The sequence below is a fragment of the Euprymna scolopes genome, chromosome 30, assembly GCF_053919585.1.
Source record: "Euprymna scolopes isolate OS-2025 chromosome 30, ASM5391958v1, whole genome shotgun sequence".
Classification (NCBI taxonomy): domain Eukaryota; kingdom Metazoa; phylum Mollusca; class Cephalopoda; order Sepiida; family Sepiolidae; genus Euprymna; species Euprymna scolopes.
This window is the reverse complement of record NC_136511.1, coordinates 86,033,737-86,057,134: the sequence shown is the minus strand read 5'-3', so window position 1 is coordinate 86,057,134 and position 23,398 is coordinate 86,033,737. Positions and strand designations below refer to the sequence as shown.

At 35.4% G+C, this 23,398-nt stretch overlaps 1 protein-coding gene across 1 annotated transcript in view; it reads left to right on the top strand.

The window, feature by feature from the left end:
• LOC145254881 (uncharacterized) overlaps positions 1 to 23,398 on the top strand; it is a 171,676-nt gene that overhangs the window by 115,085 nt on the left and 33,193 nt on the right. The window contains exons 4-8 of the mRNA XM_080113766.1: positions 568 to 2,301; positions 7,240 to 7,355; positions 12,290 to 12,348; positions 15,647 to 15,822; positions 21,683 to 21,842. Coding sequence (XP_079969892.1) covers positions 568 to 2,301; positions 7,240 to 7,355; positions 12,290 to 12,348; positions 15,647 to 15,822; positions 21,683 to 21,842 — 2,245 coding nt within the window. The remainder of the gene's footprint in view (positions 1 to 567; positions 2,302 to 7,239; positions 7,356 to 12,289; positions 12,349 to 15,646; positions 15,823 to 21,682; positions 21,843 to 23,398) is intronic.

Here is a 23,398-nt window from a genome sequence, read left to right as displayed (position 1 = left end):
CGATAATATCGTGGGGTCCGCTTTCACGCCAGATGTCCATAGAATGGAAATATCTTTAAGCACAGCAGATAAAAGGACCAACTGTGGAATTTCTAGTTGGTTTAAAATAATATTGAATAAAGATATTTTATGAAACAAAAAGAAGATATTGTATATAGTAAGCATCTGGTATGTCACATGTAAATTTAAAGTAGCAATTCGTTGGTTTGTGTCATGTTTAAGTTTGAAATAGCATCTTTGTCACATTTTAGTTTTAATGGTATTTATTTGGTCTGTCACGCTTCTTTTTACAATTGCATTTCATTCGTCTGTAACGTTTAAATTTGAATTTATATTTCCTTGCTCTGTAACATTTCAGTTTGAAATGGCATTTCGTGTTTCAGTTACATTAAAGTTTTAAATAGCATTTCTGTTATGCTTAACTTTTAAATAACATTTTAACTCTAAATATTAAGGGACACATCTTAAGGATATACGTTCTGATTTTGTTTTCTGTTATTAAAATTTCAAAGTTTTCATTTGTTAAGAAATGTTTGTTTTATCTAAACTCTAAATGTTGTATTCCAGGCAGAGTAAATACTCAAAATGTGACAACCGAAACAGTAACAGGGTCAAGCCAGGCACAAACAACAGTTTCAATTATTCCTAGTAGTATCTCTACTGAAATGGAAACATCACAAACCAATGTAATCACTTCATCGCCTGGTTTGACTCAAGATGCGTCGTCATCAGGCACTACGTTAGTGGATGCTTCAACGGGCACTTCCGTAACACCTGCATCACCAGCGTCTACTCCAGATGCGTCGTCATCAGGCACTACGTTAGTAGATGCTTCAACGGGCACTTCCATAACACCTACATCACCAGCGTCTACTCCAGATGCGTCGTCATCAGGCACTACGTTAGTGGATGCTTCAACGGGCACTTCCGTAACACCTGCGTCACCAGCCTCTACTCCAGATGCTTCGTCATCAGGCACTACGTTAGTGGATGCTTCAACAGGAACTCCCGTGACACCTGCGTCACCAGCGTCTACTCCAGATGCGTCATCATCACGCACTACGTTAGCGGATGCTTCAACAGGAACTTCCGTAACTGCTGTGTCACCTGCGTCTACTCCAGATGCTTCGTCATCGGGTACCACATCAATTGATGTCTCAACGGGCACTTTCGTAACAGCTATATCATCTGCGTCTACTCCAGAGTCTTCGTCATCAGGCACCACGTTAGTGGATGCATCAACGGGCTCTTCCGTAACACCGGCGTCACCCGGTTCTACTCCAGAGTCTTCGTCATCAGGGACCACATTAGTAGGTGCTTCAACGGGCACTTCTTTAACAGCTACGTCACTTGCGTCTACTTCAGAGTCTTCGTCATCAGGTACTACGTTAATTGATACGTCAACGGGCACTTCTGTAACACCTGCGTCGCCCGCGTCTACAACAGAGTCGTCGTCATCAAGTACGACGTTATTGGATGCGTCAATGAGCACTTCTGTAACACCTGCGTCTACTGCGGATTCTTCGTCATCGAGTACCACATCAATGGACGTCTCAACGGGAACTTCCGTAACAGCTATGTCATCTGCGTCTACTTCTGAGTCACCAGGTACTACGTTAGTGGGTGCTTCAACGGGCACTTCCGTAACACCTGCGTCTACTCCAGAGTCTTCATCATCAGGTACCACATTAGTTGGTGCTCCAACAGGAACTTCTGTATCGGCTGCGTCATCATCGTCAACAATAGATACTTTATCGTCAATAACAACAACGCCGTCTTCAACAGGGACAACTGTATCATTTGGCACATCTGGGTCTACTCAGACAAGTGCAGGTGCATCCTTGACAGTTATAGCATCAGGATCTACTGCCGTTGGTGAGACAACAGGGTCTACCATAGGGTCTTTTACCTCAGGACCCACCGTGCGTGATACCGCAGCGTCTACCATTGGAACTGGTATAACCGGTTCCACTATCACTGCATCCTCATCATTATCCTCTATATCAACTGCATCAACAGACTCTCCAGTAACTACTGTCTCTACAGAGTCTACTGTAAATACTAACTCAGTAGGATCGACTGTGGGGTCTGTCTCAACAGGGTCAACTTTAACTGCGGCCTCAACCGGGTCAACGGTAACTGGTGAAATAACGGGGTCCACGACATTATCTCAGACAACTGCAACATCTTTCGAAAACTCCACCAGTTTTGTTCAAACAACAATACAACCCACTTCTGGTCCAGTTTCGACGACAACGATCCAGACAACCACGTTAGCCTCAGTGACTGATGCTAACATGGGTAAGAGACATTTTTTCCTGTTTTTTAAGAATGTCCACGGTACTTCTTTTAGTTTTATTGTTCTAGCATTTTTTTTATCGCAAAGAGCAGAGCAGTACTCCATTATAAGGCAATTGTTTCCCGTTTTCTTTCATCCAACATTTCTAGCTTAAAAATACTTGTCAGTTTATTTATTTTAAATATTAGGTCACAAAATTAAGGTCAAGAACTACTCGAGGATAGATGCTAATTAAACGGAATGATTATTAGAATAACGATTAGACACACTATGTGAGTACTGAGTCTTGAGAATGGTATGGAGTGCGTTTTATTACTTATGGAGCGGTTTAGGACAATAATTTGTTAATATTGGATTTGAAACGTACAAGTTGTATTCAAACCGGAAGCAGCCCCACGGTAATGGGTTCTATCGGCAAATCAATACGTGTTCTTGCTTTGAATTTCTTACAAAGAGGAACAAAAGACTGGGACTCAGTCGAGCAATTTCCATAGAAGTACCAGCAGTAAAGAGGCGGGCTCTTCTATGAGAAAGGGGGTATAGGGAGTAGAAGAGGTCACCCCCATTAGATTGTGTAATCTCTTTTGTACTCCAAGCAAGAAGGAGAACTTTATGCGTCATCTCCTTAGATGTGATCCTTGGAACAGATCTGGCTCTTCTATCAGTAAAGGAGGTCTGGCGGTTACATAGTTTCTGGGCCGATTGAATGATCCAACCATTTTTTTTTCAGCGATCTTAGCCAGATATTAGATGTATGTCTTCAGTCTGAGATCTAGAGTGAACGCTTATCAAAGCAAGGGGCTTATTTAAGGAGAAAGTATTGATTCGTGAAAAACAGGAATCCAAGCGTTAGTAGTTTGCATTTCTTTCACGTGTAATACTTAATGTCGCGCCAGGGTGGGAGTATGGTCAGTTTTATTAATCTGGTCACACTTCGTATTGGAACAATAAAACACCGCTAACTATCCGCGCAATACTATTGAATTTTGAAAATCATTTAAAAAATTTCCTTACTTTGAGTTGCAAAAGTAGTGTACGCTTTTTTTCAAGGGTGTTACCACTTAGCAAGGCTCGAAGGCCATTCGAAGATAAAGGGAATGAGTGTACGGTGGTCACTGGGACAACGCCATAGTAATCATCAGTGGTGGAAATTCGATATAATTTGATTGTTTAAAGAATTTGATTCACAAGAACGTTTACATTAGATTGATGACGACCATGTTGTAGTCAGCTAGAAACCAGACCATTGGAACAGAGTTTCACAGGCGGGTAGTTCTAGGAAAGTAGCTTTGTTCATGGAATTTGCGTCTAGATTTAAGCACAGATAGAGAATGGCGGGGATTGTTGACGGGCGTTGTAGCTAGACAAGTGAAATTCTGGTAAGGAGGGGTCATAGATTAAAGCTCGGATAAACACTTGCCATCAAAATAACGAAGGGGCAGATACAGGCTCGCAGCGTCTCTTTTGTGGAAAGAGGTTGCTTTCGAAGCAGGTTTGAACTTTGTCAAGGAATGATAGGGTGCTCCGAGCAGCCACTGTCTAGATGCTGCAATAAAATAACAATTTTTCCAGCAACTTTTTTTTATAGGAGACATCACTTATCAAGTCCCGGGGCCACTCGAGGATAAGGGTTAATGAGTGTACAGTAGTCAATGGGATAATATCGTAGTAATCGTTAGTAGTGAAATTTTGGTAAATTGGATTACTTAAGGGGACGGTTCATCAAGAATTTGTTTACGTTGGACTTGAAGATGATCAAATTGTAGTCAGCTGAAAAGCAGGCAAACGGAAAGAGAGTTCCACAAGCATGCAGTTCTAAGAAAGAAGTTTTGTTCATGGAATCTACATTTAGGTTTAGGCAACAGATTTGCTATAAGTCTTCCATGTCAAGTCAGGAGTAACTCCTGAAGCTTGTCCAAGCACGGAACATTTTTGAGACGAGAGCAATTTATATCAATTGGAGCCAAGTAGTGGTCAGAGTGTTTATGGTGAAAAGATAGAAACTTGGTTTTGGATGCGTTAAAATTAACCATCTACCTCTGCTCTATTGCACTACCGGACCAAGGTTGAAGGAGAGAAACTCTGCGAGATCTTGGTCATTATTAACGTTTGAAGTATTGCCATATATCGTAGTATCATTTGCGTACATGTCGACGAATGAACTTATGGTGTGATTTGGGAGATCATTGATGTAGATAAAGAAGAAATTTAGGCCCAGGATGGATCCTTAAGGAATGCCAGCGTTGATACTTTCAGCTTCGGACTTCTGTCCTTCGACGACTACTTCTAAAACCTATCAAAGAGAAAAGATTCAATGGTTGAGAAGACATTTTCAAATACTCCAGAGCTAAGAAATTTTCTTAAGTATGCCTTTATGGCAAACCCTATCAAATCCCTTTGATATGTCAAGAGTTATCGGGCTTGAGAAGATAGATTCATTGATCCTATATGAAATTATAACTAGTGCATCAGCTGTAAATTTCACAGGATGGAAACCATATTGCTTGTCACTGAGTAGGTTATTTTATTGAGGTGGTTGATAATTCTTCTATTTAACACATATTACACATAACACACAGAATAATTAGTCTGTACTGAAGTACACAAGACCGATCTCTAGTATTTTGGGACAAACTAATGACGTATTCCAAGGTGTTGATAAGCATTTCTCCTTTATCCATCGATTGAACAGTTTTGCAAGAATAGGTACAAGTTCTGGTTGCAACTTTTTGAGTAATATAACTGGAATATTGTCAAGATGAGTTGCTTTGCTGGCATCAAGATTCTTGATGAGTATGGCAACATCGCAAACAGTTATGTAGATGTCGCTCAGATTATTTTCGATCTTAGGGGGTAATTTGGGAGGTAAGTGCCCATAATCGCATAGAGTGGAGTTTGCTACAAAGTTCTTGGCAAAGAGTTTGGCTTTGTTAAATGCTGACGAAATCACCTCAGGTATTTTGATGATGGTCAGAATAGAGGATACGCATCTGTTCAGGACCTTGTTTGTTATTCGCCAAAATTCAAAAATTCATAGAAACCAAGCCTCTGATTGGACGATGGACTGAGCATATGAATCTCTTGCATTTTCTATAAGTTTTTACGGTGATTGTTCTTGTGGCAACTTTAGTTTCAAACCATCTGTTACATTTAATGCAATTAAAGTAGTGGTTTCTGGCAGCACATTTAGGAGTGATCCAAGGTTGGCTATTCGGTTTCTATTGGCTTGTATGTAGCCATCTATGTCGATAGTTAACCAATCAGTTAAGTCAGTTGTTATATCAAATGAATTCTTTAAACATAGAGCATTGGGATAGTTCCGATATGAACATTCGGAAACCGTCGCGATTAGCTATCGAGTATCGACTGTTCGATGGAGATGAATATTTGGGGGTTTGTTCTACTTTATTGAGACAACCAAGTGATAAGAAGATCCTAACGCATTGTCTATTAGCATCGGGTGAGTCCGTTGGCAATTTGTGTAAGGTTATAAACAAGGGAGAAATCATGGCAAAATCTCTCTTCGTCCTCTGTTATGTGTCATTGGACGAGCCATTCAACATTATGAACATTGAAATCTCCACAAAAGTGAATGCTGACTGAGGGATGAGCAGAGTACAATTAATTTGCTTAGCGATACTCTTAAAAGTATCTACTCTATCATGGTGAGAACGGTAGAGGGCGAAAGCGCTACTCTAAAGCACGTTTGGGATTTTCTTTGAAGATGTTCCTGTTACAAGGGAAGGTATCCATAATGTAGGTACATATTTCATGTCCATATCGATCTTGAGGGACTGGTTTGAATGTGAAATTAGAATAGCCTCTGATAGAGAAATCGGCCAAGGAAGCAGTTTCACACAAAAAACAACGGGCTAGGTTTGGTCTGCCGTAATTGAATTTCAACCTCTAAAATGTTTGAACGTAGAGTCATGGTGTTAGAAAAGGAGACGTAGTAGTAGGGGTTTACGTTCGAATTTTGATTCTGGGTTTTCTCTTGATTTGTTTGTTGGAATTTTTCAAAGTTGTGGAGTTTGTGGAAGAGGTCAGCAGAGTTAGTAAGAGTAGAGCAGAAGCGAAGCAAGAGAGAGAGAGAATAGGGACAAAAGAATGAGTGAAGAATATTTTTGTAGACCATTGAACAGGAAACGCCGTAGCAGTTCCCACTAATATGGCATCGAGAGTCCCCACAAGAAGCTACTGCATGGTTCAGACTCCATCCATCAAACAGTAATGCATCAGCCACTGTATTTTGCACCTGCTGATAGGACAGCCTCCTGGAGAGTTTTTCAAAAAGTTCGAGTCCCTGACTATCAGGCGGATAACGTCAGCCCAGGAAAACATTTACCTCCAGCACTCTTATTAGTGACATAGCAACAAGAATTTAGTAATCTCTAGCTACTGTCCGCACAAAACTACTGAACGAGTATACAGCGTTTTCTTCTTCTTTTGTCAAAAACATTACTTATTCGTTTGAAATGAGGACTGTGGAACAAAAAGAAATACGTAAAAATGCATTAACAATGAAAAATCGTGATTATCTTAATTCTATTCCACGAATTTACTTTATATCGTCAAGATTATATATCTGTAGTATAATTCATACTAACGCGGTGAATTAACGTTAGCGTTTTCTTATATCGCTTCCAGAGTTTCTTTCCATGTTAGTTGCTCTGCCCAGTTTATTAAGATCACCTGACTCTTGTGGATGTTGCTTTCCGATCAGTGACACTTGGGACAGTTGCTTTGATCAAACTAATGCATGCGATAAAACATAGTGCTCTTCAAAATTATATATATATATATATATATATATATATAATGAATTAAATTACCTTTAGCTTTGCTATTTTTTATAGTTGATAAGGTTTTCTGTTTGTTTTGTGCAACCGATAAGCATTTCAAGCCGATTATTTTTTTTTTGTTTTGTTCTTAATTTCTAGATGACGCTGTTGCTAATCTGACCATGTTCTTATCGTTTGACAAAGTATTCGACAGCCGTCTTCAAAACCCAAATAGCAAATTATTTCAGGATACAAAAAAAACCGTGACAGATATGGTAAGTTGTATTTCTAGATAAACTCATCCACTCCCCACACGTGTTATCCTGCGCAATATGTTGTTGTAGTCTTCAGGGTACGAAAGACAATGAAGTGGAGTTAACAAATGTATATATTTAAAGAAAGTACAGAAGTGATATGTTGCTTCTGGATTGGTCATCGCAACTCTGCTTGTTACCAATGTAATCACTATTCATGATGCCGCAATAGATCACTATAAAATCTTATAGAAGTAAATAAGTAGATGTTGTCTTATGTAAGTAGAGATTTTGTTTGTCTGTCCATAATAATACATACATTGTGGAATTTGTCTCATTTCAAAATATCAGAAATTTTATATACTTTTAGACATGGATAATTTTGCATTAATAATAAATTCCCAACAAAAAAAAAACGGATGCCTGAACATCTTCCGAGTGATGTACTAACAGAGCTATTTGAACTTTCTTATGAATAGACTTTGAAACATTACCTTAACCAAATAGTTAGAACTGTGACGTCATAGTTTTTTATTTACGTCATGTTTAAAAACATAAATTCCAACGTATGCGATAATAAAAACTAAATAAATAAGTATGTAAACATCAATAACGGTTGTAAATTATTTCATTAGGCCAAAGCAATTTATTTTGCTTTAACCATGTATTGTATATTCAAAATTATATAATCACAATTTCACAATTATTTAATCACAATTTCAGAACTATATAATCACAATTTCACAATTATATAATCACAATTTCAGAACTATATAATCACAATTTCCCAATTATATAATAACAATTTTACAATTAGATAATCACAATTTCATGATTATATAATCACAATTTCACAATTAGATAATCACAATTTCATAATTATGTAATCACAATTTCACAATTAGATAATCACAATTTCATAATTATATAATCACAATTTCACAATTATATAATCACATTTCATAATTATATAATCACAATTTCACAATTACATAATCACAGTCTCTCAAATATATAATCGAAATTTCACAATTATATAATCACAATTTCACAATTACATAATCACAATTTCACAATTATTTAATCACAATTTCACAATTATATAATCACAATTTCAAAATTATATAATCACAATTTCACAATTATATAATCACAATTTCACAATTATATAATAACAATTTCACAATTATATAATCACAATTTCACAATTATATAATCACGATTTCACAACTATATAATCACAATTTCACAACTATATAATCACAATTTCACAATTACATAATTATCACAGCTTTATGTTTTGTCTCTGTAGCAGTTTGTCTTGTCTGCGCTTGTGGTTCGTGTGTGTTAGTCTCCACATTCAAGTGTTTTCCTTAATATTTCAGCTGTTTTCATTATGTTTTCTTCGTTGTATTTTTCCAGTTATTTCTCTGATTCCAATTTCTCTAATTATTTTTTCAAAGTTTTTCGAGATTGTTCCTAGTGTTACTACTATTATAAGTATTTTTTTATTTTCTTCATCTTCCATATCCCTTTTATCTCTCTGGCTAGCTCTGTGTATTTGCTCCGTTTCTCGTTTTCTTTGATATTCACCCTGTCGTCATCTGGAACAGCAAAGTCAACGATTTGACAGGATTTTTCTTTCTTGTTAATCATTACGATATCTGGTCTTCTTGCTTGTATAGGTTTATCAGTTTGTATGTCCATGTCCCACAGGATTTTGTGATTTTGTTTTCAAGTACTGTTGCCGGCTTATGCTTGTACTTGTCTGGACGTTCGAGATGCAGTTGTTTGCATAATTCGCAGTGAACTGCCTTTCCCACTTGGTCGTGTCTGTTCTTGTATTCCTTTTGGGCCAGTTTGTTGCATTCACTTACTATCTGGTTTATCATTTTCGTCTCTTTGTTCACAGAGTCTGCGTTTACTGCTTTCTTGTGTTTTATCGATCTTTCATATTTGTGTCTGGATGTTGCTATTTCCGACTTTATACTGATAGGCGGATCATAACAAATGAACATAGACTATCAGGATCTTCTTTCTTCAGTTTTCCAGCATTTTCCGCAAGATTCTGGCGGTTCCCAACAAGGCAGTCATTTGAAGTACTCCAACATTGCAATGGATCCCAATTTTCTCAATCCACTTGTCAAAACCTTTTGTTACACTCCACCCCACCCCAGGGCTCCTATCACAATAGGTACAACTTCTACTTTTTTCAATTTCATCAATCTTTGTATCTCCCTTTTTCAAATTTTGGTAATTTTCAACCTTCTTTTTTTCTTTTTTCCTCCACATTCATATCAGCTGGAACTGTTATATCAATGATTATTGCCTTGTGTTCCTTTTTTCCCCACAAGACTATATTTGCTTTCCTCACTTCAATCAGATTATCAAATTCGATATTCATATCCCACAATAATTTCACATTATCACTCTCCGCCACACCTTCTGGAACATGCTTGTGACATTTTTCACAGCATTCCAACCCTCTTTTCTTGCATATATCTTAATGGACCTTTATCGCAATAATGTTATATTATTATTACTATTATTATTTACTCAGTAGGAGTAGTCACACAAGCCATCATCAAAGTTTGCTCTTTGAGAACAACTTGTGGTGTTCTCCAAATTTGAGAGAACAAATTTATCATTCCCTTCATAATCGCAGACTATTCCCAGAGGAACAAACAGGATGCCAGAAAAGAAAAAAGAAAACACATGGCTCCCCAGATTTTCAGTACTCTCCACTTCTTTCGATAACCTTTGCAAAAATATTTGTGTTATCGCAACAGTCGCTTACCATTGATTTCTCGTTGATAGCGACCATTGGGCTTCACTGGAATTTGAGTGGCAATAAGCCTCCCCAAGGTCCCAGTCCCCTTTGCACTCGACCAACCGAAGTCTGGTTAGTGCTTTTTCTCTTCGGTTTTTCCATCTTTCTTAACCCTCATTTATTTGGTGGTGCCAATTTATGGTGATACACACAAAAAAAAAGATGGGGCGGTATTTTACATTTATACCGTTTATACCATGTGATCTTCCTTTGCCTTTTACATCTATAGTCATTTTTGTGTGCCCAATTTGTGCCTGTAGTTCGTATGTGTTAGTCTACACATTCAAGAGTTTTTCTTAACATTTCTGCAGCTTTCATTATTGCTATCCGTTGTATTTTCTCAGCCATCACTCTGATTCTAATCTCTCTTTTGGTATCGCTCATCTCCTACTATTATTGGTGTTATCTTATCTTCCTTCATTTTTCAGACCACTTTGGGTTATCTGACCAGTTCCGTGTATTTGCTCCGCTTCTCTGTGTCCTTCGTCTTCACTCTGTGGTCTACTGAAACGGCAAAATCTACAATCTGGCAGGATTTTTCCTTTTTGTTATAAATTATTATATCTAGTCTTCTTGCTTGGATGGGTTTATCCGTTTGTATATCCATATCCCATAGGATCTTTTGATATTTATTTTCCAGTACTGTCGCCAGTTTGTGTTTGTACCATTTGTCTGGGTGTTCAAGATGCAATCGTCTGCATAATTCCCAATGAACTTCCTTCCCCACTTGGTTGTATCTATTTTTGTTTGCTGCATTCACTTAGTCTGCATTTGCTGCTTTCTTATGTCTTGCCGATCCTTGCTTTGATGTGATTGGTTCTAATCACGTTATCTTGCGCGGCTGTTATTAGGGATTCATTTTCCCTGATTAGGTTTCCTTTTTGAAGCCATTTCCAGGTGTTTTATAAGTCTTATTTTGATTCTTATGAATCATCCGTGGAGCTGTTTCTCTTCCCATTTCTTTTCTCGTCTTATTCCTCGTCTCTTTTTCTATTTTGTTTGTTTCTTCTGTGTCTCTTGTGTCGTTGTTCTGCATTATGTATTTTTCTAATTCTTTTGTGTGTGTGTGTGTGTGTGTGTGTGTGTGTGTGTGTGTGTGTGTGTGTGTGTGTGTGTGTGCGTGCGTGCGTGCGTGTGTGTGTTATTTACACAGTCTTCTATACAAACCAGTCCTCTTCTTCCGTCTTTTTTTTCACATATAGTCGGCCAGTATCATTTTTGGGGTGTAGTGCATTGTGCACTGCCATTATTTTCCTGGTCTTCTGATCGAGATTCCTTAGTTTTTCTTTGGTCCAGATTATAAACGATCCTGAGTACCTTTTTAGTGACACTGCCCACGTGTTTGTTCCTTTAATTAGGATTCTACTATATAGTTTAGTTTCGAGGTATTCTTTTCCAATTTCCTCTCCTTTCATTTCTGTTGCTTTAATGCTGCCTGCTTCTAGCACTCTCGAGTATTTATAGCTATCATATTTATGCAATGCCTTCATCTCTGTTTGATTGGGTACCTCCTGTTGCTTACAGTCTTCCCTTCTTCATGGTTAGCAATGCGCACTTTTCCATACCGTATTCAATTCGGACATACTGGCTAAAGATTCTGGTCGTGGTTATTAGCGTCTCCAGTTCTGTCTTTGTCTTGAAAACAGTTTTCAGATCATCCATGTACATTAAGTGGTTCATTCTTTGTCTATGTTAGTGAACTTGTATCCAGCGTGGCATTAAGTTCTGTTATTATTATTATTATTATTATTATTATTATTATTATTATTATTATTATTATTATTATCAAATCCATAGTTAATACGAGAAAATTGGTTTTCATGTTTTATTTTATCTATTCATATATTTTTGTTATTTTTAATTGTTTTTTTTTCAAAAGCACATCGATGGTAAAAAACAATGAAAGCGAAATTTGATTTAATCAATCAATAAAGGTAATCTCTCTCTCTCTCCCTCTTTCTCTCTCTCTCTCTCTCTCTCTCTCTAAATATTTCTGTTGCTGGTTGCTATTTAACGGATAAAGGGTAACTTTTTTTTATTGATATATCAGATTAAAATATCGATAATGGTAACTAGGCGTATTAATAAATAGATTATTGCTCTTATCTTTTTATTTCTTTTGCAGTTAACACAACAATATCAGAATGTCACCGGTTTCGAAAGTGTCGAAGTTTTGAGATTTAAGTAAGTATTTGTCCTTTTCGGGTGACATTCAGAACACAACAACGCAAAGAATTAGCAATTGCACACATTTGAAAGAATTGCTTCTTTACAATAAAAGCCTTCGTTCTTTTTTTTCTGTTTGTTTATTTGCTGTTGTTTTTTTTTTTTGTTTGTTTGTCCTTTTTTTGCGTTTCTACTTTGCTATTCATATTTAGTTAAAACATCGATGCATTTTAATGAGAAACAACGAGTTTTTCATTTTATTTAATTTTTTCAAGTACTACATTACTACGTACGTTTGTCATTAGTCCATTTAAATACAGTCGGCCAAAATCGTACCATTATTGACAGGCTCTGTGTGTATATCTATCTTTTAATCTATTAATGGGGAAACAGGTAACTAGGAGGAAATTCTAAAGGCTAATAGTCCAAGAAAGTAAGTTTAGTAGAAAATCTTTCGGCATCTAAGCGCCACTACAGTGAAAAGTGTGATGTTGTTGTTAGTCGTGTGAGTTGGTGATATTTAGGTTGATGGGGCACAGGTTCAGAAAATACCTCGGAGCACATTCCGTGGAAATATTAGTAAAATAATTACAAGGAAGTAACACTGTGGCGATGCAACAGAGACTATAGCTCAACAGACAGTGCGAGATCTATTAGGTTAGAAATTCTTTTTTTTTTTTTTTTTTTTTTTACAAGCTATCCAAGGGGGAGAGGCTAGTAGCTGGTGCAATAGCCCTGATTTGGTAATAATACTCTCCATGCATGGGCGAATTTTGGCTATAAAGATCCAGGATACTAGCAGATGCGAGTTTTTTTTTTTCTAGCCCTATAAAGAAGGTCTACCTTATTTGCAGCGGACTTGGAAGCATCTATGTACTTGTTCCACTTCATGCTGACTGGGGATGCCAGACTGAGAAGTCTTTGACAATGTGCTTTCGGTCATGACAATTTTCGGTTGCTCTTTCAGCTTTAAAATGTACGAAACAGCATAATTCTTGGTAAAACCGTATTTAACTTGTATCTTCTATAATATAAAACTCGCCTGTCTGTTTAAATGTATGTATGTATGTATGTATGTATGTATGCCCAACACTTTCCACAGATGCGACAGATTTTTACGAGATCGGTATCAATTTGAAGTTCGACTCTTCGGACGACAAATTTCGAAATATTTGGCCAAAAACATCAATTTCTTCACCATTTTTCTACAGGGAGGGGTCGCTTTTTCGCCGATATTTTCGAAAGTCATCCCCTCTTTTCGATTGTCTAGCCTATGTCACTTCCGGTTTGGCGATGGACGCAACAGCAAACACGTCACGTTTTTTTCACGTTCTTTTCCTCCTTCGCGGTACGGGTTCGAGCCTGCCTGCCGACTAGCACTTTTTCTTTTTCTTTTTTTTTTTTTTTTGCTCAACACACACCTCCAAACACCCGGGCAACGCCGAGTATCCAGGCTAGTCTTAAATAAAACAAAATTATTTTCGTCGGTATATCAAAATTTTATCAGTTATCACATTTTCAAACGCTGATGAGAATTACTTATCTACTGTATATTTTACAAAAATGTAGCTTGAAATTTCGAAAGCATGTGTATGTATGGAGAACATTTTTGAATAATCATTTATGGAACTTGATTTGAATATTTGAAATTTACCCAATTAATTATCAAAAGCACTTATTGATATAATCTTTTATTTGTTAAACTTAGGTTAATTGCAGTAGAGAAATAAGTCTTAGGTATTAAATCTAATTATATATTTATATATATAGTGTTATTATATATTTTTACTGAATTTGAATAGTACCTAACTCACACACACACACACACACACATACACAGACCCACACATAAACACGTAAAAGGGTGTAAATCTGTATGCGTCAATTACACACTGCTACCATTTGTTTAGAAGAAAAAATTAATATTTTGTAAAAGGACATAATTTTGTATTCGTGTGCAACAGACTTACTTTCCTTTGTTTAGAAAAATGTACATAATTTTGGAGGGGGGGGGTAGAACGCAAGTTTCAAAAAGAGGAGGGAAAGAATACAAGCAGAACTATTACAAGATAACGGATACGTAAAACTTGCATAAAGTCAGTCACTTTGTCGATTCTCGGAATACCTTTCATTTTGTCAAATACATATTTCATTGTTTATATTACTTGATCGGACTATTGCTTTCATCTTGAATGTTATAAAATGTTGGTGATGAAAGGGAGATAATCCCCTATCGATGATTATTATTAGAGTTACCTCCTGTTTGTCAACAAATTTTTTTTCACAAATTCGAAACTAAAACTATAAAATAGATACTAACTCACAGAATACAAAACTAACACTCAAGATGAGAGCAATAGTTCGATCAATACAAGTAATATAAACAATCATCCTTCATCTAAAAAAAATTCAGACTTTTAAAGATTTCATTCTGACTTGCCATTTTTATTTGGATCGTTGCGGCGTGTGAAAACACTAAAACGTAATTCGACTCAATTCTTTCCATAAAATAATTTAACCAGCTCGGAATTACTTTTGTTAGACGCCATTTAAAAGAGATACAGACTTATTTTGTTTAGATTGAAACAGAAAAATAAATTCTTAAATAAAAATAACTTCCACACGTTGAAAATATACGAGTCGATAGAGAATTTAATATTATTACTTTGTGATAAATTATTTCATGTTTTTGGTTTGATTTTTGTTTTGTTTTTTTGTTTTTTACTGTTGTTGTCTTGTTTTATTTTGTTTTGCTTTTTGTTTTGTTTACGATTTTTCAACTGCTAACTATTCTGCAGTTTTATCAATAAATTTTGCTATTCATTAAATATGTTTAATAACAAATGTGTTAATATTTATATGATAGAAGAATCATACTATGTTTTTATGCAATGAATACATCCGGATTCCTCCTCACACGAATATGATTAGCCGGTGTATGTCATAAATACGAACGGACAGATGAGTTTGAGAGATATGCCGAAAGCTTAAAGCTTAAGCATGTTATCAGCTACAACCGTTCATTAAGGCGGCTTACTTAATTATTGTAGCTACGACCACTCAGCTACTTCAAACGAATATATCTCTTTCCGGAACATATCATGTTTCTTGTATTCTTTCGGAAAGATTATGTCGCTTTCTTTCTGAGAGTTGAGGTTGTAGTATTGGTTGATTTTTAAATTCGGATCCATAACTTATGACAATATATATTAAGTCAACCAATCCTCTTTTGTCAAAAAATTAAAATGCTATTTGTAATTTAACTTCCATTTATCTTTATTTTTTTTTAATTATATATTTGTTTTTCACTTTGTAGAAATGGTTCAACAATTGTGGATTACGCTATACAATTGAAGGCCCGTGACATGCAAAACAACCCCCAAAATATGATAAGCGCTGTTGTAAATGCCACACAAAACATAAAAGGTGCCACTAATTTAGGAAACGTAAAAGACTTGGACAAGACCATTAGCTCTTTTAAAGCACTGACAGGTAAACGATTTATTCAGTATCGCATTAACATTTATTTAACCCTCTATTCTGGTGTTGTGTCTCGCTAATCTTCCTTAATCTCCATCAATGCGCTGTTTTTATATCTCATTTTAATACAATTTCCTATACCAGTAGCTTCTTCCCAAGAACTGCCATTGTTGAGCACTCTTCCTGTTCACTGTTTTCCTCCTACTTACACATTTACTCTGTTTCAAGATTAAAGTCAATATGTATTTTCTGTCTTTGCGATAATCAGTTTTCGTTCTTGTTAACTTCTTACATTAAGTGGCTTCATGGATTGTCTCGATCGATTTCCGTAAAATAACATGAACATTTATATTATTATTTTTAAGCTTTTTAATCACTCTAGCAATGCTCACACGTAACCGGATTATTAAATAATGCGACAGTATGAACAGCCGATGTAACGCAAGGCGTCTACGTATGCATGCACGCTCCAGTTTCCATGGGAACTATCCGATACTATTCTCTATCTCTAATTTACTATCAGACTATGCGTGGATTGTTGTTATCATGTTTGACCTGGTGAGTCCCTGTCACATTTAATAGGTTTTGATAAAAAGCAGTAACGTATTTGTAATTTGATTACCTTCTCCGCCTACCAACGCTTTCTTCTTCACTACATCTCAAAAACATTATGTTGCTAGTTTCAGTCTTTTTATGAATACTATGAGTTGAGCAAAGGAAGTAGAGAATAAATCAGACAATTTTATACTATGTGTCTTCAAAATTGTCTGATTTATTCTCTACTTCCTTTGCTCAACTCATTTGAGTTGTTAGTCTAGTGCTCTCCATCAATACACTGTTTTAATACCTCATTGCTATACAGCTTCTTATTTCAGTAGCGTCTTTCAAAGAACTCTCTATCTATAGCCTTGATATTTTCAAGACTAAAGTCAATAGGCATCTCCTGTCTTTGCGTTAATAATCTTTCGTTCTTGGTAGCTCCTTACATGGCTCCATGCCTTGTTCTGGCAAATTCCATAAAAATTAACATTTATATTAAACTAGATTACAGACTATTAGATTAGAATCAGTGCATTCACATTATCCGGAAAACTTGCAGAGCCCAAGAAACTCAGTCTCACACTATTGAATCCAATATAAATATTTTATCGTTCTTAATTATCTACAGCCATTAATTATTGATTTTTATTATTGACTTAAATAATAATGAACATCTTAAAGATTTGAATAATTTCATGACTTATAATGAACATTATCTCATCAACGTATTTAGTAGCAGTAGTAGTAGTAATAATAATAATAGTAATAATAATAGTAATAGTAATAGTAATAATAATAAAAATAGTAATAATAATAGTAATAATAATAAAAATAATAATAATAATAGTAATAATAAAAATAGTAATAATAATAATAGTAATAATAATAGTAATTATAATAGTAATAATAATAATAGTAATAATAATAATAATAATAATAATAGTAATAATAATAATAATAGTAATAATAATAGTAATAATAATAAGAAAAATAGTAATAATAATAATAAAATAATAATAATAACAATAATAATAATGATAATAATAGTAATAACAATAATAAAAATACTAATAGCAATAAAAATAATAAATAAAATAATAATAGTAATAATAATAGTAGTAGTAATAGTAATAATAATAATAGTAATAGCATAAAAAAGAAGAAGAAGAAGAAGAAGAAGAAGAAGAAGAAGAAGAAGAAGAAGAAGAATGTTATTTTTTTGGCTTTTTAGTTGTTCTAGCACTGACCGGATTATTAAATAATACGACAGTGTGAAAAATGCAAAATGCACACCCCAATTTGCATGACAACTATCTATTTTAACTGCTATTATCTCGTGCAGATATGACGATAAATTTCAGATCAGTTTCAAGGAGTAGACCAAATACATATACACAGAAGAAATCTGGGAAATATTTAATAAGGATGCCGATAAATGTTGTAGTTTTTGCGTAATTTAAAAAATAAAATAACAAAAAATATAATGAAACTTACCGTGTAATTTGATAATCGCTCTCTATATAATATATATATATATATATAATTATAAATAACTGAAATTATGTGATCACCAGCGAACCATGAACTTTGAACGAATGGAGGAAATAGTGCAGATTTTTTATATTTTTTTTATTTTTTATTTTTTATTACATTTTCACCTCAAACACGGCACATTGCCACTTTGGTGTAGGGGGCTACTATCAGGGGCAACAACTACTGGGGTAATATGCTGGGATTTGGGCAGCAAGATGTCGGTTCACGTTACACTTAAACTTCTGCATATCAGTACCGTTGGGGAAGCAGTGGCCTGGAATGGAATTCCAGAGTTTAGCGGTTCTGGGAAGAAACTACTGGAGTAGAAAGATCTTTTACATCTAGGGATCTCTACTGTGTGGGGGTGGTTTGTCGGGTTTGTCGAGGGTGTCTACGTCGTGGGGGCACAAATGTCTGCAGTTCGCCAGAGCATTCACCATTAAAATACTCGTAGAACAGGCAGAGGGGTGCAACATTACGTCGATGGAGCAGAGGCTGAAGCTTAGATGCCAGTTCAGGGCCTATCAGATTGGCGACTCTCTTTTGAACCTTGTCTAGGGGCGAGAGACTAGTAGCAGATGCACCAGCCCAAATGTGACAGCAATACTCCATACATGGGCGAATGGTGGCCTTATAGAGGTACAGGATACTTTCGGGTGTTAGTTGTTTTCTAGCGCGGTAGAGAGAGCCCACCTTTCTTGCAGCGGCCCTGGCAACGCTTTCAATGTAATTGTTCCAACTCATGTTTCCTGTGAACGTTAGGCCAAGCAGTTTGAAAGATGTACTCTGAGATAAAGAGTCACTGGTCATTGCTATTGGTGGCAGAGAAGGTTTCTTGTAGTTATTGAAGGAAACCAGTTTAGTCTTGGCAGCATTAAATGTGACCATCCATTTTTGTCCCCATTCCACTACAGATTGAAGGTCATCCTCTAGTGTTTTTGCCATTTCTTTAGATATGTGTTCATTTGTTTTCCTGTCATGCCTGTTATAGTGTGGTGTCATCAGCATATATACCCATCTCCGAGGCAATTTTGTCGGGGAGGTCATTAATGAATATTAGGAACAATAGAGGCCCAAGGATAGACCCCTGATGCACTCCCGCATTTATATCATATTGTTTAGCTGTACGACCGTCGAGGACAACCTGGATTTTTCTCTTATCTAAGAAGGATTTAATTATGTTAAGTATTCTACCAGTGATACCGTATGATCTAATTTTCCACACCCTGTCAAAAGCCTTAGATAAATCTAGAGCTACTGCTCTGCCCTCCCCCGCGTTGTCCAGTGAATGGTATATACGTTCAGAGATTACAGTGAGAATGTCTGCTGTGGAACGGGCTTGTCTAAATCCATATTGTTTGTCAGTCAGAAGTTTAGCATCTGTAAGGTGGACTAGAGCATGGTTAATTATGTTCTCAAATATTTTGGCGAAAAGTGGGATGAGACTAATGGGGCGATAATTAGATGAGTCGGTTCTTTCACCAGAAATCTTGAATACTGGTACTACAGAAGCAGTTTTCCAACAGTCCGGAAAGCAAGATTCATTAAAGCATTTGTTCCAGAGTTTGGAGAGAACTGGAGCTACTTCGGCTGAGCACTTTTTTAATAGTACAGCTGGGATGAGATCGGGTCCACATGCTTTTGAAGTGTCAAGGTTTTTTATGATAGCATGCACCTGAGCAGGGGTGATTTTTAAATCGTCTAGCGTGGCGTCTGCAAAGGAAAGTCAGGCAGAGGGTGGTTGGAAGGGTCCAGTGTCGGTTGCTGAGCAAACAACCTCATGATTGTTGGTTAGTGGGGGAATTGTTGATTGCCCATTATTTACTACACTGTTGTAGATTTTCCAGAAGTCACGCGTTCCTAATTTTTGTGCTTCTATGCGTTTTTTAGTGGTTTCAGTAAATTCCTTCTTAGCTGTCGCTATTTCTTTCTTAACGTTACTTCTAGCTTCTATATACTTCTGTCTGTTTGAACTGGACTTATGTCGGTTAACTTTGTGGTATGCATGCTGCCTTTGAGCAATGGCAGTTGCACAAGTAGAAGTAAACCATTGGGGAGAGTGGGGCTTACTATAAAATTCCCGCATTAGTCAATTAAGTAATGTTGTGGCTTTTTATATGCATATTTGGAAAGAATGTATAAAACAGGTTGTCGTCGACTTACGACCACAATTTGTTATGATCACTTAGTCGTACTGCGACTTGAAGGTAATTTGTTAAATTACAGTCAAAATATTAGGTTTTAGAAATAATATAGTAATCACTTTATAGTCATAACTTATCAACATTTTCTTAGCTCCCTATCTAAAAATATGAATTTAAGTGACATTTTACTAATAGTTTCGATTTATTACGTTTGTAATTATTTTGTTTTACTTTTTTAAGTGTCAGATTTTGTTACAGACTGTTTCGCTGTATCACATCTCTTCAGATTGTCTAGATTAGCATCTATCCTGAACCAACGATGGAATTTACAACAATCTAGTCGGTAGTTTTACCCTCTGGGGTCAGTGCCTACTAACGATATCAAATGTCTATTTATATAAATATTTGACCGCCTCTTTTACGGTGTTCGATTTGTTTATTTATTTACAAACGAAGATATATATATATATATATATATATATATATATATATATATATATATATAACTTTTTGTGTGTGTGTGCGTGTGCGTGCGTGTGTGCGTGTGTGAGTTCTTTCCTCATAGGTTTCGAGATAGCTTGCAAATTTCACACAAAGGTATTTCGATTCTAGCTGATGACACCCAAATACTTTTTTTTTACATTTGAAATCAAGACTCTATAGTAATCTATACGAAATCTGAACAAATTTAAATATCATATTTAAGTATATTTTACGACCGGGCAAAGTGGGCGCCCTTTCCCGCTAGTATGACATAATTATTCCTTATACATATGTGCTAGCTAGCGACACACTGAATGATTGTATGTATCTACACATTTCTCCCAAGTCTATTTCGTGTATGTGCATGGATATTTAATTCGGACCATGGATAGATACAAGAAAGCAACAAAAAACCAGTTTGTTTTTCTCATCTATCTAATGTATGAAATCACTTATTCGTGAAAATTTTGAACCCTGATTAGATTAAATGCGACTACAGTTGCGTAAGTCAAATTACATAATTAATATTTGCAAAGCTCTACTTCGTATTAAGCACTTCTGAACAAATATTAGATTCAAGTTTATATTATTTGGATTGTTTAGACTATTGTTCTCATACTGAGTGTTATTTTTATAACCTTTTGGTCGATGTAACCTACAATCTCCTTCTGGTTTATCTTGGCAAACTCGGGGATCTGTAAGAAATTTTGAATGGGACCCTTTATTTAATCCACGGGGTTAATATGCTCTCGTTCTGTCAGCTATGACCGGGTAAAAGTTCTAAGTAATCCGCAATGATATTTTGAGTGTTGCCGCATTTATTTATTTATTAAACCTTCAACCTCCAAAAGAGTGTAACTTACAACTGAATTTTACCAAGTATTTGTCTTTGAAATAACACTCAAGATGAGAACAGTAGTCGTAAGAATCCAAATAACGCATTTCACAAATTCAGAAACATAACATCTTAATTTATTATTTTCAGTTTGAAATATGCGATGACAGTCTTTATGTAGATAGAATATCTCTTCCTCTGTGTTGGTTCGCGCGCGAATACCGCTTATTAACTTCATGGAACAATACCAATCATCTTTATTTTATTCATTTTATAATATTTCGTTTCAGATAGGCAGAATTTATTTATAAAATATATTTATAAAATTTCGTTTCAGATGGGCAGAATTACACGGATCCATGCAGTAATATTTACACTAACCAATGTAAGAAAAATTACTTCTGCAAAAACGCAAAATGCGTGTACATATGTCGAGAAGGAATTTGCCAGAACGGCGGTACATGTATAATCCTGGAACAAATGAAGAGCCTTTGCAAGTAAGACATTTTATTTTAAAGTGCCCTCTTCTCATCCATGTAATCCACCGCCATGAATGTGACTAGGCTACTCGATATCCGTTGAGTCACAACACTCATATAATTTGGTCCATTTTTATTTGATTAAAAAAAAGCATATACTAAGATATATCTGTAATGAAATTTGTCTTGCATAACTAAAATTAATCAGTTTGTTTGCTTCATTATCATCCTTATGGATTATATAAGATAGCGCGTTCTATTATTTTACTATCTAATTTACATATGTGTATACGAACATATATCTATACATGCACTTGTAAACGTCCAAAAATATAGGGGGCGGGGCATTTAGTTCTAAAGAGGCCTACTCTTCTTAACTCCCAAAGGGAGATAAATCAAAACCGAATTTCATTATCGATAATAAAAACAATAAACATAGATATAACTTTAAGGCAATACCCGATCATAAACTGTATGGTCCTGTCTTCGAGCCTCGGTATGGTCAGCCACGCTAATGCAATATACTGCAAAACATGTGTTTGTAGATAACTTTTTATATACTAGTAATCCTAGTAAATAAATAAAATAAAAACAATGAATATATGTGTAAATATACATATATATATATATATATATATATATATATATATATATATATATATATATATATATATATACTACCACGCGTTGCAGTGGCTCAATTTGGTGTAATGGAAAAATTTAATAAAAGAGAAAATGCATGTTTCTTATATTAGTACAGCAATCCACTGCAAAAAGTGAAAAAGAAGGCGAAACTGAAAAAAATGGTGCTCTTGCAGAATTTGATCTGGATCCTCGAGAGTTTCTGTCAATCATTCATGTTTTGGACTTGACCAACAATCAGTGGATGAAGCCGAACGTAGCAAAAATGTTGAAACGCTAAATGCTTTTTTTTTTTTGTTTTAAAAAATGTGATTTAGTAATTAATATTTGGTTGATGGTGGGGGGAGGGGGGTTACTATACACAGATTCGAAAAAGTCGTCCAAAAACAAATAAATGAAAGCAAAGGTAAGGTAATTTACGTTTCTACCTAATTGGATAATTGTTTAGTGTTTTTATGTAATGTAAAATGTTTAATTGGCTCAAAAAACAGAAATGGTCGCGAATTCTGTTGAATACGTTAAGTTTGGGAAAGTAAGTTGAAAACTAAAAACTATACAAAACAGTGTCTGAAACTCACCGAACATATGTTACCATGACATAGGCTGGCATAATGGATAGGTTTCTGACAGTATTTTGTATAGTTTTTTTTTTGGTTTTAACTCACTTTCTCTAACTTAAAGTAATCAACAGTGTCCACCACCATTTGTAGCTTTCAAATACACCAATAAACACTGTTTTTCGAGCCGACTAAACGTTACATTAAATGAAAAGGGTTTATATTACTAAACACAGATACAAAGAAGTTGTCAAAAAATAAATATATAACAAATAAATGTTATCAAAGGCAAGAAAAGTAAGTGTTCTACCTAACTGGATAAGATTTTAGTGTTTTTATGTAATGTATAATCGGTTCAAAAACATTCAATGTTTA